At 32.2% G+C, this 20,954-nt stretch overlaps 1 protein-coding gene and 2 long non-coding RNA genes across 8 annotated transcripts; 2 read left to right on the top strand and 1 right to left on the bottom strand.

Moving 5' to 3' along the window:
• Positions 1 to 10,861: 10,861 nt before the first annotated feature.
• IAA9 (indole-3-acetic acid inducible 9) lies at positions 10,862 to 14,671 on the top strand. 6 transcript variants are annotated; one of them, XM_039026889.2, is made up of 6 exons: positions 10,862 to 11,048; positions 12,002 to 12,719; positions 12,853 to 13,079; positions 13,251 to 13,392; positions 13,671 to 13,732; positions 14,317 to 14,671. In XM_039026889.2, the coding sequence occupies exons 2-6, from the start codon at positions 12,046 to 12,048 to the stop codon at positions 14,352 to 14,354; spliced, it is 1,143 nt and encodes a 380-aa protein (XP_038882817.1). In that variant the 5' UTR covers positions 10,862 to 11,048; positions 12,002 to 12,045; the 3' UTR covers positions 14,355 to 14,671. The 6 variants fall into 6 exon arrangements, 3 of the variants coding, with proteins under 3 accessions (XP_038882817.1, XP_038882819.1, XP_038882818.1); XR_016528402.1 differs by having other exon boundaries at positions 10,867 to 11,048; positions 13,492 to 13,732; XR_016528404.1 differs by having other exon boundaries at positions 10,867 to 11,048; positions 11,987 to 12,719; positions 13,492 to 13,732.
• On the bottom strand, positions 10,919 to 11,594 carry LOC150037151 (uncharacterized). Its single transcript, XR_016528405.1, has 2 exons — positions 11,342 to 11,594; positions 10,919 to 11,247 (listed from the first exon to the last, which is right to left on the bottom strand). It is a non-coding gene; the product is annotated as an uncharacterized LOC150037151 (long non-coding RNA).
• Positions 14,672 to 15,459: 788 nt separating the features above from the next.
• LOC150037150 (uncharacterized) lies at positions 15,460 to 18,318 on the top strand. The gene is made up of 2 exons (XR_016528406.1): positions 15,460 to 15,619; positions 15,685 to 18,318. It is a non-coding gene; the product is annotated as an uncharacterized LOC150037150 (long non-coding RNA).
• The last annotated feature ends 2,636 nt before the right edge of the window (positions 18,319 to 20,954 follow it).

Raw genomic sequence — 20,954 nt, 5'->3', positions numbered from 1 at the left:
TTTGCCAATATTTCCATGTGTGTATTAAGGAAAGCGCAAGTCTGAGGTCCCAGGCAATTTGAACGGTTCGATGTCACATTGAAAGGTCAACTCCTATTTTTATAATATTAAACAGATATCGTGTTTTCGTGTTTTCAAATTTATACACACACATATAAACAAAAATTGAAGACAAAAAAAAAAATAAAAAATCAAATCAAATCAAAATACCAATAGAAAAAGTTTAATATATATATAAATATATATGAACTTCTTCGTTTTCCAATATGAACTTAAATAATTATTTTAGTTCATCTAAAAATATGAAACGTTTATCTATGAATATGAAAACTAGACTTATGCTACTTTTCTTATCATCGTTGCCTACTCTATTTATTGTACTAAATATATCTGTGCATATTTTTTTATAATATATTTAAAAAATGATTATCGATATCGATATCTTCATTCTTATGAGATTGATTTTGTTGAGAATTGCTCGAGACAAGGCCTAACGCCTACAGGAGGGCCCAAGCCCACAAGATATTGAGAGGAGGCACATTGGAGCAAGTCTCAAAAATCGAGTCGGACCCAAGTTGACACCTGGAACTCCGAGAAGAAAAAATGTCTCAGCTTAATCTTGTTTTACACTCTTTTATTAAACAATCACAAAATTTACTAATTGGTAGTTTGAGACTATTCACGTGCCAGGTAACAAATTCTATTAGAATCTATCAAGCTGGTGATTTCATCATGGGTCGATGGGCTTTTTTAGTTGAAAGAAGAAGGCATGCCATCTTCACCGTCTTGTTAAGAATGAGTATAAGTAAGGTGGGTTCCTTTTAAAAGGGGTAGAAGAGTGTAGCAAATTTAAGATTGATAAAAGCGTGAGTAAGGGGAGAAGCTCTGTAATTAAAGAGTATTGATATTCTCATCAATCCTTCTTGGAAAATGGAGTGATCGAAGGTGAGCTGATAGAGAGATTAGTAGAGTTTGCTGAAAGGCTTCATAGAGAGTGAAGTTGTTGGTTGCTTGAGTCTTTAAGGTAGGATTTATCTCTGTATTGTCGCCTTCATCTTTTTCTTCTTGTATCTGAAAATATAGCTACTGAATACACCCAATAACATTGACTACAGTGGACGTAGATCTGTTATGACCAAACCACTATAATTGTTGGTGTTCTTCTCCTCTTCTCTTATTTGTATCTTGAATTGGTTGCTCAAATATCTCTATAAATTTATGTGGAAGTCTTTGAATTGCTCGATAGAGATTTCTTCAACAATTGGTATCAGAGCCAAGAGCATACTACTTATTTTTATTTTTCCTCGTGGTTTGTCCTTGAGCCTTCAAGTTAAAATGACAACTAAGTTCGTGGTGGAGAGGTTCAATGGAAAAAGGGATTTCTCGTTGTGAAAAAAGAAGATGAATGTGTTATTAGTCCAACAGAAGGTGGCCAGAGCACTTGTCGAGTCTAATGATAAACCTGAACAGATGATTGAAGAATATTATCTGGAGATGAAGGAGATCGCTTACAACATAATCATTTTGTATCTCGCCAATAATGTACTCCTCATGTAAATAATCATATGATAGATCAAAGGAAATATGGGCTAAATTAGATGAAATTTATCTAACTAAGTTCTTAACCAATAAATTCTACCTGAAGAAAAGATTCTTTGGCTTTAAAATGGATACCTCTAGAAATTTGGAACAAAACCTGGATGAATTTAATAGGATTACAATTGATCTGTGTAATATTGATGAAAAGTTAGGTGATGAGAATAAAGCCATAATACTTCTTAATTCTCTTCCTGATACTTATAATGAGATTAAAAATGCTATTAAGTATGGCCGGAATAGTCTAACTATAGAAATTGTATCCAATGCTCTAAGGTCCCATGACTTGGAATCTAAGAAGCCAAATTCAAGAGATGGAGAAGCTCACTTCACTAAGGGGAAATCTGAAAAGAAAGGAAGCAAAAGGAGCAGTAGTAAAGGCAAATCTGAAGCTAACCGAGGTAGATCAAAATCTTAAACTAAGGTTAAAAAGTGCTTCTACTATCATAAAGAATGGCACATCTGTAGAAATTGTTTAGAGCAGCAAAACAAAAGAAAATCTGAAAATAAGAAAGGAAAAGAAAGTAACAATGCAAATGCAATTGAGGGATACGAGTCTGCAGAAGTGTTGATGGCTTCAGAGTGTTTGTCTGGAATAGGAACTTCTGATTGGATAATGAACCCTGGGTGATCCTTCCATATGACACCCAATCGAGACTGGTTTCAAGAGTTTGCACCTTTGGGCAATGGAATTGTTCTTCTTGGAAATCACTGTGAATGCAAGATCAAAGGAATAGGCTTGGTCCAAGTAAAAATGTTTGATAATCAAGTAAGAGTGATTCTGAAAGTTAAATATGTACTGAATTTGAAAAGAAGTATCTTATTACTAGGAGTGTTTGACAAAATCGGATACACATGTAAAGTAAAAAATGGAGTGATGAAAATTATCAAATGAGCTATGATCAAGCTTAAAGGAAGGTTGTTCAATGGAATATATGTCCTTGAAGGAACAATTATCCTTGGAACTACAACTATTGCCTCACGAGATGATTAGAAGAATGTTGAATTATGGCATTCAAGGTTAGGGCATGTAAGTGAAAGGGGAGTTACTGAGTTAAAGAAGCAAGGTCTTATTGGATCTTCATCTATTTTGGGTCTTTAGGAACATGTGAGCATTGTATCTATGGCAAAACCACAAAAGTCTCATTAAAAAGGGCAAATATTCTTCCACTAGAATACTAGACTATGTACATGTACATTTATGGGAGCCTGAAAAGACAGCTACTGTTGGTGGTGTCAAGTACTTCTTATCAATATTGGATGATTATTCAAGAAGAATGTGGGTGTATTCTCTAAAGACTAAGGATGAGACCTTTAAAAAATTTCAATATTGGAAGGTTATCATCGAAAACAAAGCTAAGAGAAAACTAAAATGTATTCTTATTGACAATAAACTTGAATTTTTAATTTCTCAATTCAAGGACATGCGTGACAAAAATGGCATTGAAAGACATCTCACTGTCAAAGGAACTCCACAAGAAAATGGATTTGTAAAGCGCATGAACAAGATACCATTAGAATGAGTTAGATGTTTATTGTCTAGTGCCAATCTAGACAAAAGATTATAAGGAGAAGCTGTAGTAGTTGTTGCATACTTAATTAATAGATGTCCTTCATCTATAGTGGATTATAAAACTTCTTTTGAAATGTGGCATAGTTATCCTTCGGATCTATCCAAGCAGTTTAATATTCAAATGTTTGGCATATGCTCATTCAAGACAAGGAAAGTTAGACCATCAAACTGAGAAGTGTACTTTCTTGGGCTATCCACATGGAGTGAAAATTTATAGATTGTAGAGTTTAGATAAGGGAAAAGAAAGATGTTTCATCAGTCGTGATGTTGTTTTTTATGAATAAAAAATTGGTATGACTCTTAAAACTGTTGGGTTTTATGTCTAAAATTCACAGCTTATAAAATAATAAATATTTTCTATTATCAATATACTTGTTATTGATCTCCTAAATTGTATGAAAGTCTAAATCTAATAAACTAAGACCCATGACTATTGTATGAGTACTTGAACTTTATGTGGAGACATAAGAGTGGATCATGTTCGAGTAAATAGTCAAAATGATCTATGGTACATGAATAAGGTTGGGTATCTTATTCTGGTAACACCATTGGATGCGGCCTACTCTGTAGTTGTTACAAAGAGTTGTAAAGTGCTACATACGATGTGATCCTAATTCGTACATGTTATGACATGAGGAGTGGGGGCATCCTATTCAATGAATTTGCATAAGATCAAGACCAAGAAATAAGTCATTCTTACTGTATAACGTTGTTTACTATTTAAGACTGACTATTTCACCTAGATGACCTAGGTAACTCGATCTTAATCATGAGCTAACTATGAACTCCTGTTTATTCAAGATTGCCCTTAGATTTGCATAGTTGAGGGTTAGCTCAACAATGCCGGCTCAATAAGACTCTCATTTCAGGGGTAAAACCAAATAGATAGCTGGGGACATAGGGTGCAAGACGAAGTTCACGCCTACTCGATTTAGGGATAGGAGAAAGGTTGTTCTTTCAAGTATTGAATCCAAGTCTTGAACAAGGGGTCCCACCCTCTCACTAGGCTGAGAGAGTTTTGGTTTAGTATCGGATCACAAACCAGTTGTTCATTAAAGGATCAGCAGGGACTTGAGGAATAAGACGCAATCTCAGGGGTAAAACAAATATTTGACCCAACCGTTATTACGAACAACCTGTGAAGGGTCGACTTGTTGATTATGGTTAAATCATGTGGACATAATATATCTACAGTGAGGGGAGTGTAACTATGGGCTTTAGTGGAGTAACCCATTAGTTAACGAATGAGGATTAATTTGGTCTAATGAGTTTAGCCAATTAATCTCGGATCGTTGGAGCCCATAATCTAAAGGTCCGCAAGGTCTCCCTACTAACTCGTAACAAACTAGCTCTAGAATAACATGATTAGTTAATTTGAAACGTTCAAATCAGAATTAAGGGAATTAGTAATTATATGAGATATAATTATATGTTTAATTTTAGAATTAAACGAAATAGGAGAATTTATATATTTAAATATTATTTAAATATATAAAGATGGATATGTGTTAAAATTAATTTAGTATTTGATATTAAATTGATTATGTTTTATTTAATAATTAATTTATGAAATTTATTAATTTTTCTTTTTTAAAATCAAAATAGATTTTCTTAATCAAATTTTGGTTTTATGATAAAATTGAAAAGGAGAAAAAAAAAACACTAAAATGGAAAAAAGAGTTTTTCCATTATCCATCTTTGTAGTTGCTCACATATGAAGCATTTGCTTGGCCTTGTTTTCTCCAAGCATGAGCTGCAACTCATGCAACTCTTTTATTTGCATGTTGATCTGCAATATAATGAAGAGATTGGAGTGAAAATCAGGCATGCAATCTATAGAGATTTTGAGAGAAATTTTGGTTTGAAGAAAGAGTTCTTCAGCTAGTTTTATGCAGTGAGCATTTCTTCTTCTACCCTTGATTCAAGCTTGTTTTGAGTCCCACAACTCAATCTAGAGCACCAAGAGAATAGTGGGAAAGATCTTGATATGGTCTACAACAAGATTTGGAGAAGATAACAACTGGTAAAGGAGCTTGGAAGAAGTTCTACAAGAGGTATGTCTTGAAACTCATTTGTTTATGCAAAAAGCATGCTTTATATTTTGCCAAAATTAGTGAATTCGAATACTTAGATGATTCTTGTGCTTCCGCTACTATTGATACAATCTTACAAAAATAACTTCACAAAAAACAAACTAAATCAAAAGACATTATCTCCTGTGAAATGGAGTTTGAGCACATGAGTTATGGTATAACTACTGAAAGTCCAATACCATCCAATCAAGATGGAGTTTCCACATCTCAGAGTGAACAAAACTAAGAGGAGGATTCAAACACAATTTTGGAAGGTGATCTATTCGCTGAATCTTCATCAGAAACTGTAGAAAATCATTTTGAAAGTTCAACTCCTCATAATGATCTTCAATCCTATCAGTTGGCCAGATATAGGCAAATAAGACAAATAAGGCAACCATCAAGGTATGCGTCTACTAACCTTGTTTATTATGCTTTAACTATTGAGATAGATCAGATTGATAAAAAACTAATGACTTACAGTTAAGCTATCAAATCTCTTCATTGTGATAAATGGTCGATGACTATGCAAGAAGAAATGAATTCTTTGCATAAAAATCAAACATAAGTCTTAGTTGATAAACCATCTAATCATAAGTTGGTTGGATGTTAAATGGATTTATAAACTAAAACCTGGTGGTGATGATAGAAAATCAGTGAGGTATAAAGCTAGATTGGTAGTAAAAGAATTTACACAAACTCATGGTATTGATTATGAAAAGATTTTTTCCCTTGTCGTCTATCACACATCAATTAGAATATTGTTGTATTTAACTGTTATGTTTGATCTTGAGCTTGAACAACTAGATGTTAAAACGAAATTCTTACATAGGGATCTTGAAGAGACTATATATATACAACAACCAATCAGTTTTGTTGATAAATCAATTGAGAACAAGGTATGTCTTTTAAAGAAGTTCTTATATGGTCTCAAACAGTCCCCAGGGCAGTGGTATCTGAAATTTGATTCATTTATCATATCATGTGGCTTCGTTAGGAGATACCTAGATCATTGTGTGTACTTTAAGCATGTTGTAGAAAAATCTCCAATTTTTTTGGTTCTCTATGTTGATGACATGCTGATAGCAAGTAGAGATTGACGAAAAATTGAGCATCTTCAGTGTCAATTAAAGGGAAAATTTGATATGAAGGAAATGGAGCAAGCTAGAAGAATTTTAGGGATTGATATTAAAAGAGACAGACTTAAGGGAATACTTTGTTTATCTCAGAAATCGTATTCTCTAAAGATGCTTGTTAAATTAATATGAACAAGGTGTCTTAACTTCTTTGGCAAAACATTTTAAGTTGTCCTCTGTGTAGTCTCCTCAAAATGAAGAAGAGAAATCTAATATGAACAATATTCCTTATACAAGTGTTGAGGGAAGCCTAATGTATTTGATGGTTTGCACAAGATCGAATTTAGCTCATTCAATGAGTGTTGTTAATCGTTTCATGGCAGACACTGGAAGAGAACATTGGAATGTTGTCAAGTGGATCTTGAGGTATGTAAAATTAACTTTGTCTCATGGTTCATTGTATAATCAAGATAAAAGTATCCATATTAGCAACTTAATTGGGTATGTAGATGTTGACTATGCTACTGATAGTGATAAAAGGGAATCTTTATTTGGTTATGTTTTTCATACTATGGAAATCTTGTTAGTTGGAAAACTTCTTTGCAAAGTGTTATATCTTTATCAACAAAAGAATCAGAGTATGTTGCTGCTATTGATGCCTTTAAGGAAGCAATATAGTTGAAGGAATTGACTAATGAGTTAGTTTAAGATAACAACATTATTAGAGTGTTCTGTGACAGCCAGAGTGTTGTTTATTTATCTAAAATCAGACTATTCACAATAGAATGAAGCATATAGATATCCGATATCATTTGCTCATAGACATCTTAAGTGAAGGTAAATTTAGTCTCGAAAAGATACGTTCTGCAAGAAATGCAGGTGATGCATTTACCAAGTCACTGCCATAAAATAAATTTAAGAGTTGTCTTCAAAATCTCAAAATCTGTCCTGTCTGATTCATGATAAGTAATCGGGGTCCTTGTTGTTGAGTTAAGTAGCTGTTTAAGATTTAAGGTATCAAGGTGGGATTGTTAATTTTGATAGATTAATCTTGTGATATAGTAGGATTAGGATCACTTAAGTTATTGGATAGAAATCTTCAATAATAAAATCAAAGTCTTTATTATGAATCAAAAGTTGCCAATATAAGAAGATAATCTCTCTATTTATAGAGAATTGGAAAGTAAACTAATCCTAATCCTAATTAATCAAATAAACTAATCCTAATCCTAATTAGTCAAAGAAACTAATCCTAATCCTAATAAATCAAGGAAACTGATCATAATTTTAATCAATCATGGAAACTAATTACAATCCTAATCAATTAAGGATTTGACCATAATACCCTAACTTATCCTAATCCCACTACATCATCTTGTTTTACACTCTTTTATTAAATAATCACATAATTCACTAATTGGTGGTTTGAGACTATTCACGTGCCAGGTAACGAATTCTGTTAGAATCTCTCAAGCCGATGATTTCATCATGGACTAGTGGGCTTTTTTAGCTGAGAGAAGAAGGAATGCCATTTTCACCGTCTTATTAAGGAGTATAAGTAAGGTGAGTTCCTTTTAAATGGGACAGAAGAGTGTAGCAATTTTAAGATTGATAAAAGCATGAGCAAGGGGAGAAGCTCTGTAATTAAAAAAGATTGATATTCTCATCAATCCTTATAGGGAAATAGAGTGGTCGAAGGTAAGCTGATAGAGAGATTAATAGAGTTTGCTGAAAAGCTTCATAGAGAGTAAAGCTGCTGGTTGCTTGAGTCTTCAAGGTAGGATTTATCTTTGTACTATCACATTCGTCTTCTTCTTCTTGTATATGAAAATATAGCTACTGAATACACTCAACAACATTGACTACATGGACATATATCTGTTATGATCGAACCACCATAATTGTTGATGTTCTTATTCTCTTCTCTTATTCGTGTCTTGAATTAGTTGCTCAAATATCTCTATAAATTTATGTGGAAGTCTTTGAACTACTCAATAGAATTTTCTTTAACAACGTGTTAGAGGATAAACTTATAATAATCCCATTCGACCACCATAAATGGGAGGATAATGAATCTCCAAATGAAGATTCAACCTTGCTTAGTCTGAACTTAACTGGAATTAGCCACTTTTTGTACTAACTAAAATATCAAAGTATGGTAAGTTTGGTACTACATCAGTGCGAGAATATTTTACATACACAAGCTAACTTGAAGTATCTTAAGACTAGACCAAAAAGAAACGACCATAGATCAGAAACACTAAAGACTCGTAGTGAATTCCAACACATACGGGATTTGAATGCCGACAGGATCACAACATTAATTTTGTATAACATTGAAGTTTAAATTATAAAATTACGAATATTGTCATGTTTCCTTGACACAATCCAATTTTGTTTCCTATATCACAGTTTATTGACACAATATTTATTTATTTTTCTAATTCAAACATGGAATAGGTGGACAATTCAAACTATGTAGTTGAAAGGTTTTAGTATACTCAAGTTAGTTGAATTAGGTCAATTTCAATGTCAAACCAAACTAAATAAAATAAAAAGGTTATCTTACTTGAATCAATTGGTTCAATTAGATTTTATCATATTCACAGCCATTGCATTTAATACTAACAAATCACGCTTATTCTTATTAATTAACAATGAGACAATAGTTTAATATTCAATTTTTGTTTGCAAAGGGGTTTAATATTCAAAATTATTCAATGTCTTTTTATTGTATAAAAAACCACATTATTTTACCATATAAATATCAACTAACTAAAAAAAAAAAACTAAAAAATAAGGTCCATTAGATAATAATTTAGTTTTTTGTTTTTGTTTTTGAAAATTAAACTTATAGACATACTTCCACTTCCAGATTTTCCCCTTAATTATCTATTTTTTTTTTTTTTATCAATAGTTTAAAAAACTAAGTCAAAATCTAAAAACTAAAAAAAAAAAGTAGTTTTTGACAAATTGTTTTTGTTTTTGGAATTTGGTTAAAAATGTAATATTGTAATTGATAAAGATGCAAATTATTGTAAACATTTAGAAGGAAATAGACTTAATTTTCAAAATAAAAAATAAAAAATAAAATAGTTACTCTAAATAAATCAAATCAGAACTATGTAAAGATTTTTTTAATTACATAAATCAGTTTGTTACAATTACGTATGTGAACTTTTAACTTGATCGATGAACTTTGTGGTTTGTTACAATTATATTCCTGAATTTTTAATTTAATCAATTAATCTTTTATAATTTATTAATTATTACAATCAACTCTAATATATATCTATATATTTGTAAAATGAAACTTCACCTAATGTTATTTAAATAAATAAAAAAAAGTTATATGTAACGGAACGAATAAAAGTAAATGCAAAAATCTAAACGCAATAATTAACAAACTATTTGAAGATAATTGATTTAACTAAAAATTTAGGGGTCTAATCGTAAAGGTGGTTTGTATAATTTTCATTTTTCCAACTTTGATTAATTAGAGCATTAGGAGAAGTAATTAAGCAGTGAGTTATAATTAATAAGCAAAACAAAGATGAAAGAAGGTGGAGAAGGGTAAAGTGGAGATTTTGACCTAGACAAGCGCATTTTTTTGACTCGCCACACGAATTCGAAGATGATTTTTGCTGCCATACCATGGGAGGCCAAGAAAGGGATTCCACTGTTTTCTTTATATTTACGTGGGCATAAAAAATCTTCCACACACTCGCTTAATCATAGCCCTCCAATTCTTTCTTTGACTTATTTTCCGCCACTAAACTTTGAATTTTCTCTAATATTCGTACCATGTAAATGGATTGTGATTTTGATTTTTTTTTTTTTTTTTTAAAAAAAATAGGATTTTGCCGTGTTTAAAAGATTCAATTCAATATTTAAGTTGTTTAATTTGAGGCATCACTAAAACCTCAAATAGTTAGTTGGACCATAACAAAATCCTTATTAATTCCTTACACTTTTTTAAGAAAAGGAAAAAAAAAATCCTTACACTTCTCAGAAATTCATAATTTTATTTGTTACCCAAAGCACTATTTAGTATGAACTACATAATTTATCTCCAAATATCTTTCATTCCTCTTAAAAACTCATCAAATTTCTTTATTTCATTACTCATCCTAGGTTTTGATAGTCTAAATAGTAAAAAAAAAAAAAAGAATCCCAACTTCTCATCATGTAATTTGAGAAAATCTAAAAATAATTTGTAAAATGTATAATTTAAATTAAAAATTTGAGAACCATAAGAATCAAAGTAGCAATTAAGTTCGCAAACATAATATAGAGAAATATTTAAAATCAAATGAACTTTCAGTGATTAAATTTGCAATTTAAACACATCTCAAGCGTTATGTATATTATCTAAAATATCATAAAATTGAAATAAAGATTCGATATATATTCACTTTTTGGGATATAATCATTATGAACTTGTACGACAATACTGACAAAAAAAAAATAGACAAAATTAAAAGAAAAAAGGGACAGAGTTTTAAGACTTATTTTCGAGTTTGCCCCTTTCTCTTTTTTAATTTCGGAGCTTGGAGTTTCTCGGGGAAGAAAGAAACACACAAACACTTTTGTTGGTTTCTGCTTTAATGGAAGGCCCTTAAACTCTCTCTCTCTCGTTCTCCCTGCTAGTTCCTGCAAATTTTCTTCTCCGCCCAGACAGCAAAATCATCAGCCTTCCGATCTTCCATTCTGATCTACGACTCCTTCTAGGTATTCTCTACACCGTTCTTCCTTTCTTTTCGTCTTCTTGGTTCATCTTCTTCCTTATATTCTTCTCTTTACACGCTTCAAAATGAGGTTGCCTGAGTTCCGAATCCATCTTCTTCTTCTTCTTTGTCCATGTCTAGCCGGAGGTGAGTTCTCGAGTTTTGCTATGATCAAACTCTTGTTCTCTCTCTGCCTTGAGTAACTGAGAATATTCAAGAAACGAAGAAATGGAAGATGAACCTTTACTTTCATCACGGTGTTTTAATCAAATGAATAATGAAACTTAAGCGAAGTACCGGTGTATTAGCAGTCGCTGATTTTTGTTCCTCTCCGTGAAATAAGTGTGTCGGGAATCTGTATATGTCATTTTCTGAAAATAAGAGAAGTATTATTGACTAGTTTCTTTTAATTTTTCTCATATCGAAAACATAGATGACTTGTGCTTTTCAGTTCATTTATTGATTGCCTTTCTTCTTGCTCTTCATTGCGATCAAAACAAAGACTGCTGCCGGTGTATCTCTTTCTGTCTTTTTCGGTTGGTTAATTATTTTTTTTTATTTTTATTTTTTATAATTTCTGCTTTTGCTTTGAAATCAAGCCATGCAGTTCGGGTATTTCGTGGTGTTAATTGTTGAAGTCAAGCTGTTTTTACAATGTATTTTGGGTCATAGCATCTGTATCAAGTGATCCTTAAGGGTTGATTCTCGAATCGCAAAACTCCTCTATAATTTTTTGAAACTTGATGCTATTGGCTAAGTTCAAAAGGGATCTTTGACTTTTTACTCGAAGAAAGGGAGATTAATCGTGTGTTCCCTTAATTTTAATTTCAATACTGCATGCATTACCCCTTTTAAACCGGAGAAACTTGGAACCTTTTTGCCTTGAAAACTATGTAGTTTCTTTTTCAATTCAGTTCTCATCTTTGTGTATTATTGATCTAGGTTTGCTTATTTCAGGCTATAAAACCTTTTGATTAGATTGTATAGATATTTGAAGTCCAATGTCACCTCCACTGCTCAATTCTGTAGAGGAGGCTCTTGGCAATGTCCCTGTAGTGGCTGCTTCACCTTCTATGGACTGTCTTTCCCAAAATGGTACCAAATTTAGAGAGCGCAACTACCTCCGGCTATCACCCTGTTCTTCTGTGGACAGCTCTGCCGTGTCTAACTTGTCAGAGGAGAACAAAAGCAATCTCAATTTGAAAGCTACCGAGTTGAGACTTGGTTTACCTGGATCTCTGTCACCGGAAAGAGATCAGGAATTTACCTTGATGAGCTCTGGAGAACCTGATGAGAAAACCCTACTTCAATTGCTTCCTTCAAAGGATGGGTATAGTGTGGCATCACTGAAGAATATTGTTTCTGGCAGCAAAAGAGGTTTCTCTGATACTATGGAGGGGTACTCAGAGGTGAAAGGTCCCCTTTACACAGAAAGAAATTGGATGTTTCATGCAGCCAGTTCCGATCCTGAATCTCCATATCCTGTGGGCCAAGGGAAGTTTCATGCTAATTCAGGGCTAAATGCAATGCTATCATCAAGGCCTTCTGGACCTCAGACGAATGCAACCAAAGAATTTCCCTCAAAGGGATTGCAGGAATGGCCTTGTGAGACTAAAGGATCTGACCATGGCAATAAAGGTGCTTCGAATGACAACAACAATGCTCCTGCTTCAAAGTAAGTGAAACTGGTTGTAGACGGGTGCACAAAATTTTGATAGCAGGAACTGTGAATTTATTATGATATTAACTAGGAAAGAAGTAATTTGAGTTCACCTGATGACAGATTGCCAACTCTCCTCCTTTTACAGGGCGCAGGTTGTTGGTTGGCCACCTATAAAATCATTCCGGAAGAATTCATTGGTCACTAACTCTAAAAACAACGATGAGGTTGACGGAAAGCCAGGTTCAAGTGCTCTTTTTGTGAAAGTGAGCATGGAGGGTGCCCCGTATTTGAGGAAGGTTGATCTGAGAACTTACTCTACATATCAGGAGCTATCTTCAGCCCTCGAGAAGATGTTTAGCTGTTTTACTCTAGGTGAGCTTCAATTATTTTCAATTTAATAGTATGCCAGATTTTTCTCTACAACAAAATCAAATTAATATTTAATGTTTTCCAAACTCATCATGGATAGTATGGGAGGTTGTAATCTAATTGTCATATTGAATCACAAGAATACAATTTTTTTCTATGGATCCCATGTTGCAGGTCAATGTGGATCCCATGGAGCTCCAGGGAGGGATAAGCTGAGTGAGAGCAAGTTAAGGGATCATCTGCATGGATCCGAATATGTGCTTACATATGAAGATAGGGATGGTGACTGGATGCTTGTTGGGGAAATCCCCTGGGAGTAAGTTTACTGACTTCAATTATTAGAAGATATTTTTACTTCCGTCAAAGTAAATTCTAGTAGTGTAACAAGAGTACTATACTGGTGAGTTGGCTGCAGGACATGTTTTAGAAGTTCCGTACTTTCATCTAGAAGGGGTTATCTGGATTTTGCTCTTTGAAGGACTTTTTCTCCAACACATCATCATTGATTTCTCCCACTAATTTCATTTTATCAGATGATATTTTCATGATTCAGGCAACTTACTCTACATAAAATTTTGTGGACTTACATGACAGGATGTTCATTGACTCGTGCAAGAGGCTGAAAATCGTTAAGGGCTCTGACGCAATTGGCTTAGGTACAGTTCAGAAGTTGATTTTTTTTTTTTCCTTTTAAATGTTTCGTCTGCCAAAACTCAGTTGTTAGGCAGGCTCAATTTTTTCCAGTTGGAAAGGCAGTTGAGATTATCAACATCACTCCATTTTCTTGAGACTAGGAGGGGTAGAAGTGATTTATGCATTTAACAAATAAATATATGTATGCTCATTTATTCCTCATTCAAGTTCTGGGGATTCCATCAACTTATATGATAATAGTTTGTATACACTTCCAGCTCGTCATTTTATCCCTCGGAGTTACTTGCCCATGCGAATATATTACTATAAATATGCCTTGGAGTTAAAATCATCAGTAGTTTCTTATTTCTTTGTTCTCTCTTCTTCACTTTACGTGGTGAACGTATGAAGAATATTCTCTCTCTGAACTTAACTACATAAGCGTAGGATCAATTAGACGCATAACTTACTGATTTGCATCATGAATTTGCCCTGTTGTCTTTCCATCAACTGTTAGTTTGACTTTTGTGGGGGTGGGATCTGGTTCACATGACTTGTAGATTGTGGTTGATAAGTTGTGGTACTCATTAATTACTTTCTTCTGTAGCCCCAAGAGCAATGGAGAGATCCAAAAATAGGGTTTAGCTATTGCTGAAGTGACGACTCCTTTACCAAGTTCAGAATGGTGGTGTGAAGGAGAGAGATGTGAAAGTTAAAAGAAGTTAGAAAATGACTGGTATCTGTGCTCCGCTGGATGGCATTTGTGGTTCAGATGCGTACCTTGTCCTTTTTCATGTTTTGACTCCCTGAAAATTGTCCTCTTTGATCTATTTTTTTTGTCTTTTGCCTTTGCTTTTGTAAACCATAATTTAGTCATTATCATAATTGGTGTTTGTGGATCTTATAACCATCTATGAATCTTATCGTTCAGATAATTTGTATTTATCGAATGCACTTGATTAGAGGACTGACTATTTTCTGCTTCGCTGGCCAAGTTTTCTTTGCTTTGAAGCTATAGCCTGGTGTGTAACGTAGAGAGCCCAATCAGCTATGGTTGTCATTGTTTAGTTGTGAAGTGATAAGTTCCATCGTAATCTTAGACAAAGTGGTGTAAATTTTAGTTTAATAGTAAATTGCTAATCTCATTATTGAGATGCAACTTTGGCATTAATTGTAAACAATGCAAATATAGTTCCATCAAAGTTGAAAATATATAATTGATCTGTTGACTTTCTCATTGAAGGGATAAGTACGCATCTAGTTTTGCTTATCTGCAATAGTATCCTTTATGAGTGGAAGTAATTATACAAACCATGTCATCTATATTCAACCTTTTTGGTTTGATTATGTATGAATCACATGTCATCTCAACACTTTCCTCCATTGCCTTTTTGTTTGATTGGATTGTTTCTATATGAGAACATATTTTCAATTCGGCCTTTTCCGTTCCATATTGCCTACAATTTGTTAAACTTTGCATCATAAATAATTCAGGTTCATGGATTTGATTCTTTAATTTTAATTATTAGTCATAAGTTAGTGCAGTGTAAATCATTACTAGCCCTTTAAAGTTAGGAAGAACAAAGGGGGTATTTTGATGGGACCTGTTAGCTCTAGATTATATGGACTATTGATATCTTTTCTTTCAATGTGTCTTTTTGTTGTTTACCATTGAAATCTCTTTCCCAGCGGCCAACGCCCACTGGCTGGGGGCTTTCTTTTTGAGGGAAACAGAATCAAAGGTGAGTGCTATATTTTAGTTGATAAGTCAATATTTTAGTTGATAAAAGCTTTTAATCATGGTAATTTTGACCCTATGCAAATTTTTTTGCCCTCGCAACTCTTATCAATATCAAGTGGGTGCTGTTCGAGCATTATTTGGGCTCGAGATGCGACACAAACTTAATGAGGTATTTTTTTAATTACTGTATAGCCTTGTTTTTCTTACCTTTATTTGAGAGGTTAATATTCCCAGGTGTTGGAAGATTGACCTTTGAATGGTCTTCACAAATCCCATAACTTGCAAAGATATCTCATAATTGATCTCAGTTCTTTAGACTACATTCCAAAATGAGAAAAATATGATTCTTCTCTTTACTTTTCAAATTAGTTTTAGTGCGTCTGGTAGAGATTTAAATGTTTGTTGGAATGTTTTGAATTTGTTTGTTGGTGCTTCGAACCAAATATGGGATCAATGAGCCGGGGTCCAGGGGCGGTGTGCCTTGGTAGGGGTACGGGGGCAACGCTCCTGAAACCTATTTAGAATTCGTATTTAACATATTTATTTATTTGTAGTTATTTACAATTATGATCCTAGAGTTTAGAGTAGTGCGCTATATAAACTCTCTAACCCTTAGAGGCGTTGTTTTGGTATATTCAGAAAACATTTTCTCTAATAATATTGCTATCCCTTTGTCTTATGGACGTAGCTAACACATCGTTAGTATATCTGTGTGTGGATATATTTTTTTTTTTACATTTTTGGTATTCTTTAATTGTTGGTTACATAACAATGTTAAAAAACACTTTTACTGAATTTTTTTGGAACAATTGTTATTGAGTTTTAGGTTGTAACAACTTAATCCATTTATTTTTAAGTTTGTAAAAATTTAAGTCCCGATTGGTAACTATTTGGTTTTTAGTTTTTGAAAATTAAGGTTACAAATACTTCTACCACCTCTAGATTTTTTGTTTTGTTATCTACTTTACGCCCATGTTTTCAAAATCCAAGCCAAAATTTGAAAACTAAAGAAATAGTTTTTGAAAGTTTGTTTGTTTGTTTGTTTGTTTGTTTGTTTGTTTGTTTTTTTGGGAATTTGCTAAGAATTTAACCATTGTACTTGATAAATATGCAAATTAGTTTAAGAAAATGTGAGAATACGGACTTAAAATTTTAAAATAAAAAAATGAAATGGTTACTAAATGGGGTATTAGTTTGTGAACTAAAATAGGCATTAATTTAGTCTTTGTACTTTAGAATTTGTAATGATTTAGTTACTATTACTAAATTCCATCAAAATCAAGTATCAATTTTTATTATTCTAAACTAATTCTTGTAGTTTCTAAATATATTTGATTTATATTCATTTTATCGAAGTATTTTTAAAGATAGAGATTAAATCACAAATTAAATTTCTTTCAGTACAATCGTGGCCAATAACATTCTCACTTGAATTCAATTATCCTTGTTTTGGCAAGTAGATTATGAAATGCAAAACCTAAAAATTGAATGGTTATAAAATTGAGAGGTAAGAGATTAGGCTCGTTTGATAACTATTTAGTTTTTTTTATGTGTTTTTGAAAATTAAACTTAGACACTACTTTCAAATTTATTCTTTTGATATCTATTTTTTTTAATGGTTTAAAAAATCAAGTCAAAATTTGAAAATTGTTTTGTTTTGTTTTTGTTTTTTTTTAATTTGGTTAAGACTTAATTTTTAAAAATCAAAGACAAAAAATGAAATGATTACCAAATGAGGTCTAAATTATTATTAACTTGAAGTTTAAAAATAAATGGATACTTTTATGAGGCCGAAAAGTTTAACTTCTTTTAAAGGTTCAATTTCATCTTATAAATCTTGAACTTCAATCGATTATTTGTTGGTTTTTCTATTTCCCATTCTTTCATTTTTCCTCTCTTGATCCGTTTAGCTAACAATGAGAATTAAAATAACCTTTCCCTATAGAATTCTCTGATTTTCATTTTTTTTTTGTTGCTTCTCAAATGACTTTTATGAAAATAGTTATAGTTCATAAATTCGAAAAGCTTAGAAATGGGATAATATTTTTGGTCTATTTAATCAAGAACGAACCACCTTTTTCAGTATCTGAATAATATGGTAATTTCATTTTCATGCATTTCAGGTTTGATCTCCCATCCTTTTTTATACTGACAAAGAAATTAATTTCATTATTCTCTTTTTATACGTGTTCTTTTTTAAATTTTCTCGGAACATTTTATAGGACTGATACCCTATTTAGCAGCTACATCACTTTCACTATATTATTCTCTCTTGAGACGCTTTCACTGTATTGCTTGTTTACGAAAACTTTTGTTATTTTTTTATCGGTACTTTTCTACGTTCTTCTTTACATTATGCATTCTCTCTTGAAAAATACTTAGGTGCTTAGGTGCTTTTCGTGCCGTTCAGGAAGTTTTTCGGTAAAAAACTGCCACATTGTAGTTTTTTTTTTTTTTTCAAAAGAAATGATTTTTTAAATTTCTTCTTTGTGTGTTAAAAAAAGGGAATATAGGATTAGTTGTAGCCTAAGTTGCAACTAACCATAGTTTTCTATTTAAGTTTGCAGCAATTTGTGGATGAATATAGGTCTACTTTCTTTGTCGTTCACCAAAGTCCATTTGGTGACATTTTCATTTCTTATTTGTTGTTTTTTGGTTTTTGTTTATTGTTTTTTCTTCTTCTTCTTCTTTTTTAAAAAAAGATAGAGAGAACTGGGTGTAATAATTATTTCTTATTTCTTGTTCTTTCTTTTTTATTAGAAAAAATATATAAGCATATCTTGTCACTATTTCTTATTTCTTGTTTTCATGTACAAATATTACATGGAAGTAAGCTTTTAAAATGAAATACTTAATTCTTTTTTGTTATATTTATTATGCATTTTAGAAGTAGAAAATGATAAAAATAATGTTTTTGTTCGTTGTCTTGAAATAGATACCAGAAAAGTGTTGTATCCAAAATAATCAATCATATAAATCCAAGTGTTGTAGATTCAAGAATTTGAACCACACATTGTATTGTAGGCATCGCGGACTTTTTATGTAAAAACGCAAAGGGTTGATTTTATCATATCAAGAGATCACTCTACTTCACAAACATGTCTCAACATGCATCATCAATAACTCACTATTAAACAAAATGTACAAACAAAGTTATAGGTTTGTTTTAAAAGAGACACAGATCTAAAAAAATGGGTGGGTGAGGAATGGCTAAAAGTTCTTGATACTCAAACCAAGAACCAACTTGACCGCCATGTTCTTCACAATATATATGAAATAGAAATAAAAGAATGAGACAACAAACTCCATTGTAAACCAGAAAGAAAAAAACATTAAATTGCAGAAAAGGACGTCCAGCTGCAAGCGAGAAAGATAATGAAGGAAACATGTTTGTGAAAAGTCCTGAATGAAAAAAGAAAAAAGAATGGGGGGGGGGGCGCTAAAGCAAAGTACCCCTAGCTCAAGCTGAAGCAGAAGCATTTAATAAATGAAACACAGTGATTGTGCATGGCAGTATTAGACAGTCCCTACACATTAACATCCAGCCTTTTCTTTTCTTTTTGGTAATTTTATGGCCTCTCCTTCTCTTCTAAATTTGCCCCCACCTTTCCCAAATGAGTTTGTGAAATCAAAAACAAAACTTAGCCATTAACTGATGCCCTCAGCCACAGTGCTCCACGCGTTCTTCCCACAACCCCATCCTCTTTTCTAACCCTTTCATGTCTTCCTTGCAATTGATTGGGACTTCCATAGATATCTCTTTCAATCCCACAACCTTTACTGTTGTTAACCCCACTTTGATATATATATATATATTTCCACATGTTTCAGCAAGTCTTTGAATATGAGCTACTTAAGAATGGGATTGTAGTCAATAGCAAACCTACTCTAATTTACAAACTAAATCATAACAAATTTTATACTACAGAAACTAAGGTTCTGTGAAGGTTAAAGACTAAACATGGTATGAATGGAGGGAGAATCGTGGGTGTTTCTTAACCTAGAAATTGGAGAATGGTAAACATTTGACTGTCTCAGCTCTTGTTTTTGTTAATTTAAGTTGGTGAAGATGAGGCTATGTTGTTCTACATTTATTTCTTATTGTCTGATCTGATGTTGACAGATGCTCATATTAATTACTTTATGGCTTGCACATTGAGAAAACCACGTCCTCCTTGTAATCATCAACATTCAGTTCCTTAGTAAATGCATCTTTGTAGAGATATTTTCTTTTCACCATCATTTGAAATAATAATAATAGTAGTACTACTCTGGTTAAGCTCGGTATATCTTACTGATTCGAATATAATTCAGTGGATAAGATGTCAATTATTACTATTTCAAAAGTCGATAGTTCGATCTCTCAACTCTACAAATTTATTTAACTCAAAACAAAAGAAAGAAGAAAAATGTCTAATATATCTTCCGAAGTATTCTAACTTTTAAGTTATATATAGTAAAATGTATTGTAATTACTCAATTCTATTTTTGAACTATGAATACGCACTTCTCATCATACATTATTTAGTTTACATTCATTTCTATACCAATCTTTACATCTCGAACTTTTTTTTAATTATCTTCATGCCACATGACTACATATATATATATATGGATGTAATTTAAAGTTGAGAAGTTGACCTGACATTAGACATAACTATGGATCACATTTGTTGTTTTAAAAACTTCACTATATTAACTTTAATAAATTATTAATTCACAAGTCAAACAACATGCTGGTTGCAATAATACACCTTAAACTTCTATAATTTATCTGTATTAAAAAAAATATATATAGATTGTACAAATCTAGGTATACCAACTCTAAAAAAAGTTAATAAATTCAATCAAAAAAAGAAAAAAAGTAAGTCAAACATATCTTTTAAGCATTATGATAGATGTCAGTGTTTGCATTGTTTTTGATTGTGGGGATGTCAGGATTATTAATAGAAATCTGGTTTAATTTAAAGTCCCATAACATATCATTGGCTTTATTCTGATTTTGATTATGGGGATCACTCAAAAACCTATTGGTCTCTTCAAATGGTGGCAGAAGATGGTGGTTTAATTTCTCAAAAACTTAATCATGCCTTATTTTGGGCCTAATGCAGCCAAAATTATGCTCATTTACAGCTTCACTTCACTTTCAATGTTCCTCAAAAACTCTACATTATTTTTTTGTTTAACCCAAACATTAAAATTCCTTCTCCACCTAATTCACTTACATTATTTTACTTTTGAGCTTTAAAAGTAATTAGAAGGATTCTTATGGTCCAAAATATGAAAGCATATTGACAACTTAATGCTTAGTTGAAGGGATGTGTCTTGGAACTTGGAAGCAATGAATTAGAGAGTGCTCTGAGATTTGCTAAAAAAAATGGTTTTAGAAACAATGAACATAGATTAATTCTTTTTAAAGTTATTAAAAAATGGGATAAAGAAAATCCATCACATGTGTTGTGTAGATTTTGCTTTTAAATTTTATATTCAAAATCAACTTCAAT

Source organism: Benincasa hispida, chromosome 3, assembly GCF_027475165.1.
Source record: "Benincasa hispida cultivar pf3 chromosome 3, pf3_genome.v1.1, whole genome shotgun sequence".
NCBI classification, from domain to species: Eukaryota; Viridiplantae; Streptophyta; class Magnoliopsida; order Cucurbitales; family Cucurbitaceae; genus Benincasa; species Benincasa hispida.
The sequence above is the reverse complement of the archived record's forward strand: the minus strand, read 5'-3'. Positions and strand labels throughout refer to the sequence as shown.

Excerpts from the sequence above, each read along its gene's own strand:
- IAA9 (XM_039026889.2), top strand. The coding sequence starts at position 12,046 with ATGTCACCTCCACTGCTCAATTCTGTAGAGGAGGCTCTTGGCAATGTC. Across the intron at positions 13,080-13,250 it reads GTTTAGCTGTTTTACTCTAG|GTCAATGTGGATCCCATGGA; the intron begins GTGAGCTTCAAT and ends CCCATGTTGCAG. Across the intron at positions 13,733-14,316 it reads CTCTGACGCAATTGGCTTAG|CCCCAAGAGCAATGGAGAGA; the intron begins GTACAGTTCAGA and ends TTTCTTCTGTAG.